General features: G+C 43.4%; 1 protein-coding gene across 1 annotated transcript in view; it reads left to right on the plus strand.

Annotated features, from left to right (window-relative positions):
- LOC149320182 (chordin-like protein 2) overlaps positions 1–11,550 on the plus strand; it is a 36,492-nt gene extending 24,942 nt beyond the window's left edge. Inside the window, exons 11-13 of the mRNA XM_089508293.1 lie at positions 2,660–2,839; positions 8,359–8,451; positions 11,471–11,550. Coding sequence (XP_089364419.1) covers positions 2,660–2,839; positions 8,359–8,451; positions 11,471–11,550 — 353 coding nt within the window. The remainder of the gene's footprint in view (positions 1–2,659; positions 2,840–8,358; positions 8,452–11,470) is intronic.
- The last annotated feature ends 3,554 nt before the right edge of the window (positions 11,551–15,104 follow it).

A 15,104-nucleotide genomic window follows, 5' to 3' on the forward strand; every position in this document is an offset into this window, starting at 1 on the left:
GTTGGTTTATATGACTGTCGTTCCCATTTGAAACCGGTTCTGATCATAGTGTGATTGGTTTCAATTGTGATGAAGCGAGGCAAACGCAAAAACCCCACTCTTTCCTGACATTAGTTCTTTGGTGGTTCTTTTGGAAAGAATTGATTCTGGAGCATGTTCAACAACAAGTGGGAACGATGCATCTGAATTGCATCATTCTGGAGGGGAGGGACTAATGGCAGAGGGGTGTTTACCATCCCTCCTCAGTTTATGAGAGATCCACTCCGCCCCCAGCCCTGCCTTTTGGCTTGTGGTGTGACCTATGGGTGCATTTAAAAAAATAACATTAATAGAAAATTCGATTCACTGATTTTGCAACTACTTGCAAACTGATGATGCACAGATAATTGAAATGCATTTTGAAGCGGCACAAACTAGTGGGGACAACAATCATGCCAAAAAAGAAGCAATTACAAGGGCACAATTAAAAGATCCACTTTCATAGTGGGAACGACAGACCTTTTGGAATCGATTTACCAACACGGAGCGAAGGCGAATCCCAAACCGGTTTCAATGTAAGTGGAATGAGTCCCTTGAGTATATGAGGATGGACAGTCTTTTGGACCAGCTTCTCCTAAATGGTACATGAGTCACAGCCAACTGTGTGACTTTTCAAATAAATAGTTTATTTATAGTCGTGCTCCAGTGAGACAAACTTAGGCAATGGAGGTGTCCAGGAATCTGGACCAAGTGCAGTAAATTCATGCCCAAAAGTGATTTCCTAATTACCCAGCAAGCAAAAACAGAGTGTTAATGGCTACGTGAAGGACAGGAGTGCTAAAAACAGCCCACGGCCAGCCAGAATCCCTCTCCCGCCTCGTCTCTTGGCAGGGAGAAGATAAACACGGAAGGCCAAAGCCAGGAGTCTAAGGAGGAAGAGTCTCCAGTGTCTCATTCACTCATGTCCTGGAACCTGGCCAATGTTATTACCTGAGGCCTTGATCAGTTCCACCGTGATGAGCATATGATGGAGTAAAGGAGAATATCAGAGAGTTCAATGTGTGCCATGTGCAAGCACAGGCACATCATGAGTTTGTTTACTACAGATGAGAAATATTTTTATGTGGACCGTAGTCAAAAAGAGTGATGGAGGGAGTTGGGTATGTTTGACCTGAAAGAGAGAAGACTCAAAGATGACATGATAGCCATCCTGAATTATCTGAAGAGACATCATGGAGAAGATGGAGCAAGCTTGTTTTCTGCTGCTCCAGAGACTAGAGGCTCATTCCCACTTGATGTTTAAACTGATTCCCGATTCTCCCTCGCTCTGTGTTGGAAATCGATTCCAAAAAGTCCCTCGTTCCCACTATCAAAGTGGATATTTTTCTTACTCCAGTGTAATTGCTTTTTTTCTGGCATGGTTGTCGTCCACACTAGTTGTGCTGCTTCAAATTGGCTCTGGGTGAGGAGGGATCCAGGGACGGAGGGAGAAGGAGCCAGCCGGGGACAGAAGGAGAAAACCGGGGAATGGAGGGAGAAGTCAGGGAATGAGGCGGGGGGGGGGGGGACAATGGGTTTTTTAAAAATTGATTGATCAATCAATCAAATATTCTATCAATTTTACTTTTAAAAAATGCACTGGCACAAGTACCAGACAGCGCTGAGAAGGGGGGAAATGGCGGATCTGCCAAAAACTGAGGAGGGAAGGTAAACACCCCTCTGCCATTCATCTCTCCCCTACAGAACGAATCAATTTTGATCTGTTGTTCCCAATTATTCAACTTGCTTCAGAATCAATTCTTCTCAAAAGAACCTCTTTCAAACTACAGTGCGCCCTTTGTTTATTTGGGGGATCCGTTCCGGACTCCCCCCACATAAAACAAATAACATGTGTACTTGAGCCTCATTTAAATGAATGGGGCTCGTGCACATGGTGGTGTGGCGACATGGTGGCGCAGTGGCGCACGCACGCCCCATTAATCCCTATGGGAAGTGCTGCCCCTTCCGGGTTTTTTGCCTTTGCTTTGCTTTATCGTGACAGGAACTGATCACATTGCGACAGAAACTGGTTTCAGAGGGAACGAGGATCTTTTACATCAATCAGCAATTGGCTCTATTTCATAGTAGGAACATGCCTTAGGACACAAACTAATAGATTCAATGGCAAGAAAAAAATTCATTCTAATCAGGAAGAAGAACTTTTTTTTACTGCAAGAGCTGCTTGAAAGTAGAATCGGTTGCTTTAGGTATCTTTCAGGAGTGCTGTAGTTGCGTATTCCTGCATGGCAGAATGGGGTTGGACTATATGGCCCTTGTGACCCCGTCCAACTCTAAGACTCTGGGATTTTATGGAAAATATGATTGTAATGCCCCTTAGAGCTAGGGAAAGTTACTTTCTGGATTACAGTCCAGAGAATGCCCTGACTAGCATGGCCACCGGGATTCTTGGAGTTGCAATCCAAACAGTAACTTTTCCAAACTCCCTCCTCCCATCTACAGTCTGTGTTAGAACAAATGAGGCATACTGGATTTTGGGAGAAGAGCAGGATACAAAGTAAGAAATAAATAAATAAATAAATAAATAAATAAATAAAATCTCTTCTTCTATACACATTTCCTCAGTTGTGTTTCTGGGAGGCCAGAGGTGACAGTATCACCCACGGGTTTTGTGTTCTTGCAGAGGACAGAGAGATGCCCACGGAGGAAACCGATGCCACCAAGTGCAGAGTCTCTCTCTACATGTTTGTGCCCTCCTCCTCCTCCTCCAGCTCTGAGTACCCCAAAGAGAACCTGAGAAAGATCGCCATAGAGAGGGAGTCCTCAGAAGACGTGGAAATCTACATCTGGAAACTCATGAAAGGTGAGCCTTTCTGTTCTGTGGTGAAAATACTAGGGTTTGTTTCACCTGGCGGTGGGTGGCGGCGGAGGAAGATGGAGGGCAGCGACAGCAGCAACAACTTGGACAAAGGATTTAAATGATTGGATTGGGTGTTGTAATCCCTTTTTCTTATTGTTTTTGAAGCATTTTAAATCTATATTTGTCCCTCCACATTTGCTGGGGTTGGAGTGAGGGCCCCCATGAATGTGGAAAAACTGCAAATTAAAAACGAATCTTTTAAACTAAGAGAACACCTCTCTAGGAATCTCCAGGTCTTCCAGTGCAACTCTATGGTCAACATCTGCCAGAAGTTGGTCACAAATGCCTAGAGAACTGTTTTTCATAGGAATTTCTAGGTTCTCCATCTCAACTTTATGGTCAACTTCTGCCAGTGTTGCATTGGAGGACCTAAAGATTCCTAGAGAGAACATATTAATCAAACCCGCAAATAATCAAATCTGCAAAAGTCAAAGCCACAGATGTTAGTAATTAATCCTTTCCGGATCCGGAAAATCTGAGAATGTGGAAAACGGCACATATCCAAGTCCCATTGATTTGAATGGCAGCACACCCCATACACGCCATGGGCACCATGCCATTTTGTCCCTCCCCACTTGCCATTCTCAAATGATTGAGACCGTGGACTCCAAGTCCGTGAATCAGGAGGGATGACTCTATTTCAACTTGACTTGTCTTGTAATGTAATGATTAGCTGAATTGGGATTCCATAGTTTTAAACTATTTTAATTTAATGTCTGTTTTAATGTTATGACCAGTTTAACTGGGATTACAACTTCTAGGTTTCCAAAGAATGGAGCTGGAGTACTTAATGCAATATCAGAATGCTATAATTGTGCCGTGTGGATCCAGCCAGAACCATGCCTTGGTCTCTCTCTCTCACACACAACACACACTTTAGTATATCCACACTACACAATTATAGCAATCCGATAGCACTTTAACTGACACGGCTCTTTTCTAGGGAAACCTGAGAACAGTGGTTCGATGAGCTACTTAGAATTTTATGCTCTGATGCTGTAATTCAGGGGACTACCCTTGAGCTCTCTAGCAGAGAATTTTATGTATCTCACCAAATTACAACTCCCATTATTCCTTAGGAAGAAACCTTGACAAAGTGGTACGACAAAGTGGCCACAGATGGTTTCAAGGTGAAACTTGCTGTGAGGCTTCAAAAAGTATACCCATTGGATTTGTTCTGGTGAGACAGACTTTTTCTCTGTCAAGCATAAGCCAAGGGAGGCTCTTGTATGTGTAAAGTTGGCAGCTGAAGATGAGCGCTGCATCCAAAATTCATCTTCCCCCCTTTTGGCTTAGCAGTCCTGAGTCCTCTTTCCAAGATTTCTTTCTCAGGGAGAGAGGAAGGTCACTAGGAAAGGAATATAAAAATGTCTACTTCACTTTCTGAACAGACAGAGCAGGTCACCTAGTTCCTTGCCACATTTGATGAGTATCAACAATAGAGTAGCTACATGGGGGAGGTATGTATCTTTCTTTTAAAAGCACTATTCATTGGGTGGCCGGGCTGAATCCGGAGGAGGTGAGCAACCCAAAAGGAAAGAACAAGGTGTGGACTGAAGCCAAGAGAAGAGAACAAATAGAATTATTACAACATTTTATTCCAAGGCAGTGAGTTTTTGCATGACCCAAGAAGGGCTGTGGGTAATGGGAGACCTGGAGGTCTCTCATTCATAGGGGGTCCATAAGGCAAAGTCAACTTGATGGCCCTTAACAACAAATCCCCCATTCACACCACAAAAATAATCTGGGCTGGATCCAGATTGAATCCTTGTTGTTCACACATGTCACGAATGTACTCAATACACTTGGGGGGGGGGGGGGGGAACTGGCACCCCCCCCCCCCCCCCACTTATCCTGGAATATTTGATACTGGGTTTTCCCCAGGTTTTCCTGAATGGTCTGTATCGATCAGCATCTTTGGAAGTATGAAGAAGCTTCTGAATCTATCCAGATCATTCTGTATCGTTTAAGGGAATGGAGGCAGCTTCATATTATCCTGAAAGGATGGCATGTGTCATAGAATCATAGAATCGTAGAGTTGGAAGAGACCACTAGGGCCATCCAGTCCAACCCCCTGCCATGCAGGAAATCCAAATCAAAGCATCCCTGACAGATGGCCATCCAGCCTCTGTTTAAAGACCTCCAAGGAAGGAGACTCTATCACCTTCCGAGGGAGTGCATTCCACTGTCGAACAGCCCTTACTGTCAGGAAGTTCCTCCTAATGTTCAGGTGGAATCTCTTTTCCTGTAGCTTGCATCCATTGTTCCGGGTCCTGTTCTCTGGAGCAGCAGAAAACAAGCTTGCTCCTTCCTCAATATGACATCCTTTCAAATATTTAAACAGGGCTATCATATCACCTCTTAACCTTCTTTTCTCCAGGTTAAACATCCCCAGCTCCCTAAGTCGTTCCTCATAGGGCATGGTTTCCAGACCCTTCACCATTTTTGTCGCCCTCCTTTGGACACGCTCCAGTTTCTCAATGTCCTTTCTGAATTGTGGCGCCCAGAACTGGACACAATATTCTAGGTGGGGCCTGACCAAAGCAGAATACAGTGGCACTATTACTTCTCTTGATCTAGACACTATACATCTATTGATGCAGCCTAAAATAGCATTGGCCTTTTTAGCTGCCGCATCACACTGTTGACTCATGTTCAACTTGTGGTCTACTTGGACTCCTAGATCCCTTTCACACGTAGTTTCATTCAGCCAGGTGTCACCCATCCTATATCTGTGCATTTTATTTTTCCGCCCTAAGTGCAATACCTTACATTTCTCTGTGTTGAATTTCATTTTGTTAGCTTTGGCCCAGCTTTCTAGTCTATTCAGGTCATTTTGAATGTTGATCCTGTCCTCTGGAGTATTAGCTATTCCTCCTAATTTGGTATCATCTGCAAATTTGATAAGTATGCTCCCAATTCTGTCATCCAGGTCATTGATAAAGATGTTGAATAGCACTGGGCCCAGGACAGAGCCCCACTGGACACCCCACTGGTCACTTCTCTCCAGGATGAAAAGGAGCCATTGTTGAGCACCCTTTGGCTTCGGCCGGTCAACCAATTACAGATCCATTTAACAGTTCCTTTGTCTATCCCACATTTTACAAGCTTGTTTGCAAGAATGTCATGGGAAACCTTGTCAAAGGCCTTACTGAAATCAAGATATACTATATCCACAGCATTCCCTTCATCTACCAAGCTGGTAATTTTATCAAAGAAAGAGATTAGATTTGTCTGGCATGACTTGTTTCTCTGAAACCCATGTTGACTTTTTGTGATTATGGCATTGCCTTCTAGATGTTCACAGACTTTTTGTTTAATGATCTGCTCCAGAATCTTTCCTGGTATTGATGTCAGACTAACTGGACGATAATTGTTGGGATCCTCTTTTTTCCCCTTTTTGAAGATGGGGACAACGTTTGCCCTTCGCCAGTCTTCTGGGATCTCTCCTGTTTTCCAGGAGTTTTCAAAGACTATTATTGCCAATGGCTCCGATATTACATTTGCCAGTTCTTTTAATACCCTTGGATGGAGTTCATCTGGTCCCGGAGACTTAAATTCATTTAGATTAATAAGGTGTTCCTCTACTATCTCTTTACTTGTTCTGTGCTGAAATTCCCCTATTCTGTCCTCTGCTCCATTATCCTCAGGTTGAGCTCCCTTTGCCTTTTCTGAGAAGACTGAGGCAAAGAAGGTCTTGAGGAATTCTGCCTTTTCTCTGTCTCCTGTTAGCATTTTGCCATCTTCTCCATGCAGTGGCCCTATCGTTTCCTTCTTCTTCCTTTTGCTGCGGACATATCCAAAAAGCCCTTTTTGTTGTTCTTAACCTCTCTAGCAAGCCTTAGTTCATTCTGCGCTTTAGCTTTTCTGACTTTACCCCTACACATGCCTGCTATTTCTTTGAATTCCTTTTTTGTGATTTCCCCCTTTTTCCATTTCTTATACATGTTCCGTTTCAAACTCAGCTCAGTTGAAAGTTCCTTAGTCATCCATCCTGGTTTCTTGAGACACCTCCCGTTTTTCTTTCTCACTGGAACTGTTTGAAATTGTGCCTTCAGTATCTCTCTTTTGAGAAACTCCCATCCGTCCTGAACTCCTTCATCTTTTAGTATTTCTGACCATGGAATCGCCCTCAATACTTCTCTAAGTTTACTGAAATCCGCTCTCCTAAAATCTAGGATGCGTGTCTGACTATGCCTGGCTTCTCCTTTCCACTGTATAACAAACTCCAGGAGAACATGGTCACTTCCACCTAAGGATCCCACCACTTGCACCCCATGAACCAAGTCATCCTTGTTGGTTAGGATCAGATCTAAAATAGCTGACCCCCTTGTTGCCTCTTCCACCTTTTGGACCATGAAATAGTCTTCCAGGCAAGTGAGGAATGTGCAAGACCTTGAGGATTTGGCTGAGTTTGACTTCCAGCAAATATCAGGATAGTTGAAGTCGCCCATCACTACTACATCTCTCTTTTCTGACTCTGTGGTCATCTGTTTTAGAAAGATATCATCCAATTCCTCAGTCTGACTTGGGGGTCTGTAGTAGACTCCCACCGTAACACCCTTGTTGTTTGTGTGACTAACAAAGGGATTACAATGACTCAAAGAGATTCACAAACCCAAAACAAAATGGGAACGATAAACCTGATATGTATGAGCGCAGAGTGTGAAGGCCCCCAAAATCAGTTCTTCTTCTTCTTATGCTTTATTTATATAGCACTGTAGATTTACACAGCGCTGTACATACAAACAATAAAATAGATAAAGTAAACCAGTCCATGGCATACAATCTCACAAACAGCATCATGGCTGCACAGGTGAAGGGCCTGGAAACCATAAAGCTCTATGAGGAGTGACTTAGGAAGCTGGGGATACTTAGCCTGAAGAAGAGATGGTTAAGAGGTGATATGATAGCCCTATTTAAGTATCTGAAGGGATGCCATATTGAGGATGGAGCTTGTTTTCTGCTGCTCCAGAGACTAGAACATGGAACAATGGATGCAAGCTACAGGAAAAGAGATTCTAACTCAACATTAGGAAGAACCTCCTGACAGTAAGGGCTGTTCGACAGTGGAAGACACTCCCTCAATGGAGATTTTGGTGGAGTCTCCTTCCTTGGAAGTCTTTAAGCAGAGGCTGGATGGCCATCTGTCAGGGATGCTTTGACTGAGAGTTCCTGCATGGCAGAATGGGGTTGGACTGGATCAAGGCCCTTGGGGTCTCTTCCAACTATAGGATTCTATGAGATTTGCCTCTTTGCCTGAAGACCTAAAAAAAGTAAAACAATTCCCTGAGGCTTTGGCCAGTTCCCAGAGACGTGGATCCTAGATCAACCCTTCTGTTTCCAGGCAGGAAGTAACGCACTATTCCTCTGTTTCACTGAAACCAGATTCATTTGGAAACTCTCTGTCCACTTAAGTATGATTATCTAAACTATATCTGATTATTTCTGTCTTTCTTTAGGCATATTCCACTTGATTCAGATCAAGAAGGTCAAGAAGCAGGAATTCAGGCAAGAAGTACAGAATTTTCGGCTGGTTTCCAGGACAAACGAAGGTATCACTGACCGAACTGGGGCTTTTGAAATGAGGATCACCAGCTTTTGTCCATTTGGGGCTTTTCCAGTATGTGATCAGGAGCAAGCTGCCCCAGGCCTTGCAGAGGGAAAATGTTCTGTTAACTCTATGGGGAGAAACAACCAAACCAGCAAACCTTGTCAATATATTTTCCCCCTGCCACTTTGCAGCAGGAAAGATGAGCTGGGTTTGCCCTGGCCAGTATAAACCAACTGAGCATTTTGCATGGGATAAACATTTAATGCAAAGCCTGGAGCCCTTGGCATTGTTAGCTGCTGAGATTCTCCCCCTAGCTTTCTGGGACAGTGGTTAAAACAGTTACCAAGATAGGCAGGACTCCACCTGTAAAAATCAATTTCTTTTTTTTTTTTACATTATCTTTTTATTGTGCAGGTAATCCTATAGTGATCCTTGTGTGAGCGAGCAGATCACAGACCCCTTGGGAATTCCCTTAGGCTTGTTAGAAAAGCAGAATAAAAATATCCTAAATTAGGGGTGGACAGCTGTGGGAAACTCAGAGACCACTTTAGTCCCTTTGGAAACCTTGGAGAACGGCACCCCTCCTCACATACAACTCCCCCCAATATTTTGCTTCCAAGTGCCTTCAGGGGCATGAGGGGCATTTTGCCATGCTTTTGGCCCCTTCCCAACAGCATTTTAGGCCCAGAAGAGGACTTTTTTTAACTGTTCATTTCCAGTTTTAAAAAGGTCTCTTCTGAAATAATCATAATCATAATCATAATCATAATCATAATCATAATCATAATCATAATCATAATCATAATCATAATCATAATATCATTCTGTCTTGGAGTCCAGGAAGCTTTAGAACAGTTAAAACAACTATAGTTAAAAATCTGCCTTCAAGAAAAGGTTAAAATGTATTTAGACTAGCCATACAATTTAAACCATTAAAATGCCCTCAAAACATGGCAAAAATGTCCTCTTCATCCCCTAGAAGACATTTGGAGGGGACACACACAAAAACAGCCCTGGCTTCTTGCAGCCCATTGGCCAAACTTCATTAACCTCTGTTTCTGGACTGCATCCTCCCAAATCCCCAACATGGCCTATATTGGCTCCTATGTTGCTGGGAGTTGTAGTTCAACCTCTGGAGTCCTGTGTGAGTCCTACCCTTTCCCTGAATAAACAAGCAAAGCCGTCTCTGTCATAGATCATATTCAAAGACAGCCATGACTGTAACTAACCCTTGAGGGGTATTAAACAAACCCTGCTGGGCTTTCTATTTTCCTTCCGACAGGGAAGTTAATCCATCCCTCGTGGTTTCTGGTAACAAGTCTTACACACTTCCCAGAACGCGACAGTAACTATTTTTAATATTTGGAGGGAAGCATCCCTCTGTGACTCTGACGCACCATCCTTTCCCAAAAATGCCAGACAAGATTGTACATCAGCCACTTACTGAGCTTTATACAGTTCTGAAAGGTACAACACAAGTGTGGTTTTGGAGGATGGACTCACAAGCCTTTGCCCACTTTGGGTGAAATGCAAGCAGGGGTCTAACAGGTTCTTTCCAGCATCCCATAAGTGAGGATGAGGAAGGAAGAGCCAACCGCTCACAACACAAATAGAGATCCCAGACCAAGAACTGGAGAGGGCTGCAGTAATTTTAATGGTTGTGGAGAAGAGGAGATTTCAGCAGGTGTTGCTTGTCGTTCAGCCAGATAACGAACAACACCTGCTGAAGCTCCCTCTTCTGCACAGCCACATAACCTCCAACTGTTGCAGTTTAGCAGCAAAAGTCCTGATTAATCCTCTTTCCCAGCTGCTTTTCATAGAGTCCTAGAGTTGGAAGGGTCCCCCAGAGGCCATGGAGTCCATTTCTTGGTTCAATGCAGGAGGGAGCTGGGTACGTTTAGCCTGGAGAAGAGCTGCTTAAGAGGTGATATGATTGATTGAAAGGATTGATTGAAAGGATGTCATATTGAGGAGGGAGCAAGCTTGTTTTCTGCTGCTCCAGAGAACAGGACCCGGAACAATGGATGCAAGCTACAGGAAAAGAGATTCCACCTGAACATTAGGAGGAACTTCCTGACAGTAAGGGCTGTTCGACAGTGGAACACACTCCCCCGGAGTGTAGTGGAGTCTCCTTCCTTGGAGGTCTTTAAGCAGAGGCTAGATGGCCATCTGCTGGGGATGCTTTGATTTGGATTTCCTGCATGGCAGAATGGGGTTGGACTGGATGGCCCTTGCGGTCTCTTCCAACTCTATGATTCTATGATTCTATGATTGCCCTGTTTAAATATTTAAAACAGTGCTTTTCAACCTTCCTAATGCTGCAACCCTTTAATACAGTTCCTCATGTTGTGGTGACCCCCAACCATAGAGGAGCAATGTCTCGGTTCCTAAGACTATCAGAAATATGTGTTTTCTGATGGTCTTAGGTGACTCCTGTGAAAGGGTTGTTTGACCCCCAAAGGGGTCGCGACCCATAGGTTGAGAACCGCTGCTTTAAAGGAAGATCACATTGAGGATGATAGAATCATAGAGTTGGAAGAGACCCCAAGGGCCATCCAGTCCAACCCCCTTCTGCCATGCAGGAACTCACAGTCAAAGCATCCCTGACAGATGGCCATCCAGCCTCTGCTGGAAAGCCACACCTTGGGTTCAGTATAATGCCATTCCATCTGACCATTGTATCTTTGCAAGGGTTTCTTGTATCCTGTCTGTATCTAGTTTCCTGGGATGTACAACCCTAACTTGTCTTCTTTTCCTGGGTTGCAGTGCTGGAGAGAGGTTCATTTTCTCTTTTCCATTATTTTCTTGCAATAGGAGATTCATCTGAAGAATCAGGTTCTTCTCCACCAAAGCTCATACTGCAATAAATTAGGTGTTTTTTGTTTTAAATGCAACGGGATGCTGGTCATTTTTTGGTTGGTGGGGTGGAGCATAATTTTTAAAGAGTTTATTTTCCTTATATATGTTGGATTCGAACCCAAGTAATAAGTTCTCTTTCTCTTTCTACCACCTTTTTTTAGCTTACTGGAACATGTTTCTGGTACAAGCGCCAGAAGTCCAGATGACCGCCAGTCCAGACAACGAAACAAAGAACTTGTGAAAAAAGAAACAGAGTGGGAGAAGGGGGGGAAAAGAAGAAAAGTATATGGACATTAATATATACGAAGAAGGCTGTGCTCTCAAATGATCACAAGAGTTACGGGCAAAATAACCCACAGCTACCACCGTTATGAAAAGTATGACAAAAACGACTCATTCTGGCCACTTAAATTCTCATGACAACAATATGGCTGTTCAGATCCACAGGAGGAAAACATGGCTGCTGAATTCCACACGAAAACAATATGGCTGATGAAATCCGCATGACAACGAGATGGCTGCTCACATTCCTAACGCTTTCATAGCTGGAGAGGCAATGTCCAGCCTTTCTAAATGCTGCAAAACTGGACAGATTAGACTTTCATCTGCTTTTGGTGAAAGGGGAGAAGAAAAAGAGCTGCTTGATCCCTTTGTAGGGCGAGAATCCAAATGGCAACGTGGAAAGACTCAAAATAGATCTCGATCCCATCGATATGTCAAATTCTGGGGGATTGGATGGGGATGAACCTAAATGGGAAGAGGGTTTCTAATATAGAAAATGCTTCTTTGAATGGGCTGTCCTGGTTCCTTCCCTGAGTGAGCACCTTCCAGATACATTGGACCACAACGGACCACAATGGACCATAATGGAAATGAATGGGACATGGGGGACATCCAAGAGGTGTGTGGTAAGTGAGCCCATGCCATGATGCATCACAAAGATCGGAAGAGCGTTCTCCATCTACATTGTGTTGCGGTCCGATGCATCTGGAGGGCATGCAGATGGAGAAGGTTGTTCCGATCTCTGTGACACATCATACTGTGGGCTCACCTACCTCATGCCCCATCCATTTTCATGGGCCTAGCACACCTGAGAGTTTTCTCACCTTTTTAACCATTTAATCATTGGACCGTCTGAAATGCATCTGGTTCCACCAGGAAACCAAAGAACCAAACCCGTGCCATCAGTGATGGCTGGTGGTTCCCATGTTGGATGTAGGGCTGAAGCTGCTCTGAACGTTTAAGGAGCTATCCAAATTTTTGAATTTGTTTATCAGGGGGGTGATGACAGGATTTAGCCATTTGGATTACTCTTTTGAGGCTAAAATCCAGAATTGTTTCAATCCCTCCCCCCTCGACAAAAGGGCTACCAGTTTGCACTATGTTTAATATTATTATATGGCTAGAACTCCTGAAATATTGCATAGTTTTTTTACATTTGGAGCAATGCTGATCTGCATGCTTGGAGAGTGCATGCCTTTGAGCAGTGGTCCAGATCCTAGGTTCAGTGTGTGTGTTTGTCTGTATGTGTTAGATGGCATTGTGTGCAGCATCATGTGGAACATTGCAAAAGTTCCTGCAATGCAGCTCTTGAAGCTGAGTATTTGGATATGTAAGTGGCAGAACTGGAGAGTGCTCCTTTTGGAGAATACAACTTCCAGAATTCCCCAGCAGAGGGGATTTGGGGAGATGTAGTCCCCAAAAAGAACACTCTCTGCTGGTAGTGAGGGGTGTAGCTCAGTAGCACAGCACATGGGCTACCAACTAGAGGATCCCTGGCACATGATAAGTTTCCTCATTTTCAAACAATGGGAATTGTGATTTAGCTTCAGATTTGCGGAGCTTCTGTCTGTCAGAGACTGAACAAATTTGTGTAATTTATTAGCCTGGAGGAAAGCAAGGGTCTGACTCATTGTCAGACCATTCTATAAATTCATGACTTGTGCTTCCCAAATGATTGCCACACCTTGGAACTTGTGCCAGTGATGCAGTTGGCTTAGATTTTGAAGCGACTCACCCCATTTCAACCCACCCTGGCACCTCCCTGCAAATATCACACTAGAAGGAGCATATCTGGCTTTCCCTGGATCCATCTCTCAAGGAACAATCAATAGCGTTCTGTCTACAAGGAGTCTGGGCTTCAATACGATTGTTCATCTCAACTAGAGCAGACCTATTGAAGCAATGGGAATTTGGGAAGTCAAGACTTGTGTAAATGCATTGTTTCAATGGGTCCACTCTAGTTGAGATGGACAATTGAATGTAGGCTTTGAATTTTTACTCATATAAGAGCCAGCATGGTGTATGGTATGACTCTGGACATGCTCTAGTTTCTCAATGTTCTTTTTGAATTGTGGTGCCCAGAATTGGACACAGGAATCCAGGTGGGGCCTGACCAAAGCAGAATACAATGGCACTATAACGTCCCTTGATCTAGACACTATACTTCTACTGATGCAGTCTAGAATTGCATTGGCCTTTTTAGCTGCCACATCACACCATTGACACATGTTCAACTTGTGGTCTATTAGGACTCCTAAATCCCTTTTACATGTAGTCTCCTTAAGCCAGGTGTTTCCCATCCCATTTCTTTCATGGCTTACCATGGCTGGCTCTTCCCATCCCAGTTCAGTCCTGGTTACATCTTTTGGAAATGATCCTGTTCATATATACCAGTGCACACTGTATTAAAAAAAAACTATGGCAGCTAGGACTGGCATACACTATGTGCGCATAGCTGGCTAATGGAGCATGGGGCAGTCTCTTGGGACCAGCATTTCATCAAGGTGAATTAGTCCCTCTTACCATGTGGCCTGGAAACACGCTCAGTGCTCTTGCACCAATAATCCATGTTTAAAATCAAACATTTTTCTCACTTGCTTTTGCCTTCAGTGATGAGATGTTTCTGCTAATGTATCCAAGAGTCTCTGCTGTGCATTTACCATAGTGGTTTAGCGCATTATTATGCAATAGCTATGTATTTCATACCATTATCAACTCTACTATACTCACACAAGGTTTGCATTCTCCAGAGAAAGGCTCTGTCCATTCTTGCAAGGACAGAGTTGGTAATAGCATCTGCATTCACACTCCACTGGGAAACTGCTTTGAGGAATATTCAGAGACTAATATATATATTTATGCTTTTTTTCCTTTGGGGAAGTTTTTTGGGTTGGGAATATTTATTTGGAGAGATTCTGTCTGACAAATTGGAATAAACTAGTTTTCAACACAAAATGTCTGTCTCCAGTTCTTCTTTAAAAAAACCATTGGTGTTACTGAAAGCAAAGTGAAAGGGACTATCAGAGGAGTTTATCACACTGGGGCTAGTTCTGGCATTGAAGAGAGATTAAAGCGCAATAAAGCAAATAAAGCAAAAACGGTGAGTAATTGTGCGAACAATTATCATACTCATTTGCACAAATAAAGTGACATCTTTATTTATTTGTATAAGTTTATTAATGCTTAAGCCAAAGGCCATTCGCATAATATATATTTAAAACCAATCACAAAATTTCAGTATTGCAATACTACATCAGTTAATTAAATAATTAACATCCGAATCTTATACTTTAAATTTAAAAAAGCAATTCCAAACGATCCATATTTATACCTAAAATCTAGCCCCAAGCAGTGGGCGATCTTGTCAGGTAACAAAGGCTGGATAGAATCATAGAATCGTAGAGTTGGAAGAGACCACTGGGGCCATCCAGTCCAACCCCCTGCCATGCAGGAAATCCAAATCAAAGCATCCCTGACAGATGGCCATCCAGCCTCTGTTTAAAGACCTCCAAG

Source organism: Sceloporus occidentalis, unplaced genomic scaffold (assembly GCF_023333645.1).
Source record: "Sceloporus occidentalis isolate IW3139 unplaced genomic scaffold, rSceOcc1.0.p SCAF_2, whole genome shotgun sequence".
Taxonomy (NCBI): domain Eukaryota; kingdom Metazoa; phylum Chordata; class Lepidosauria; order Squamata; family Phrynosomatidae; genus Sceloporus; species Sceloporus occidentalis.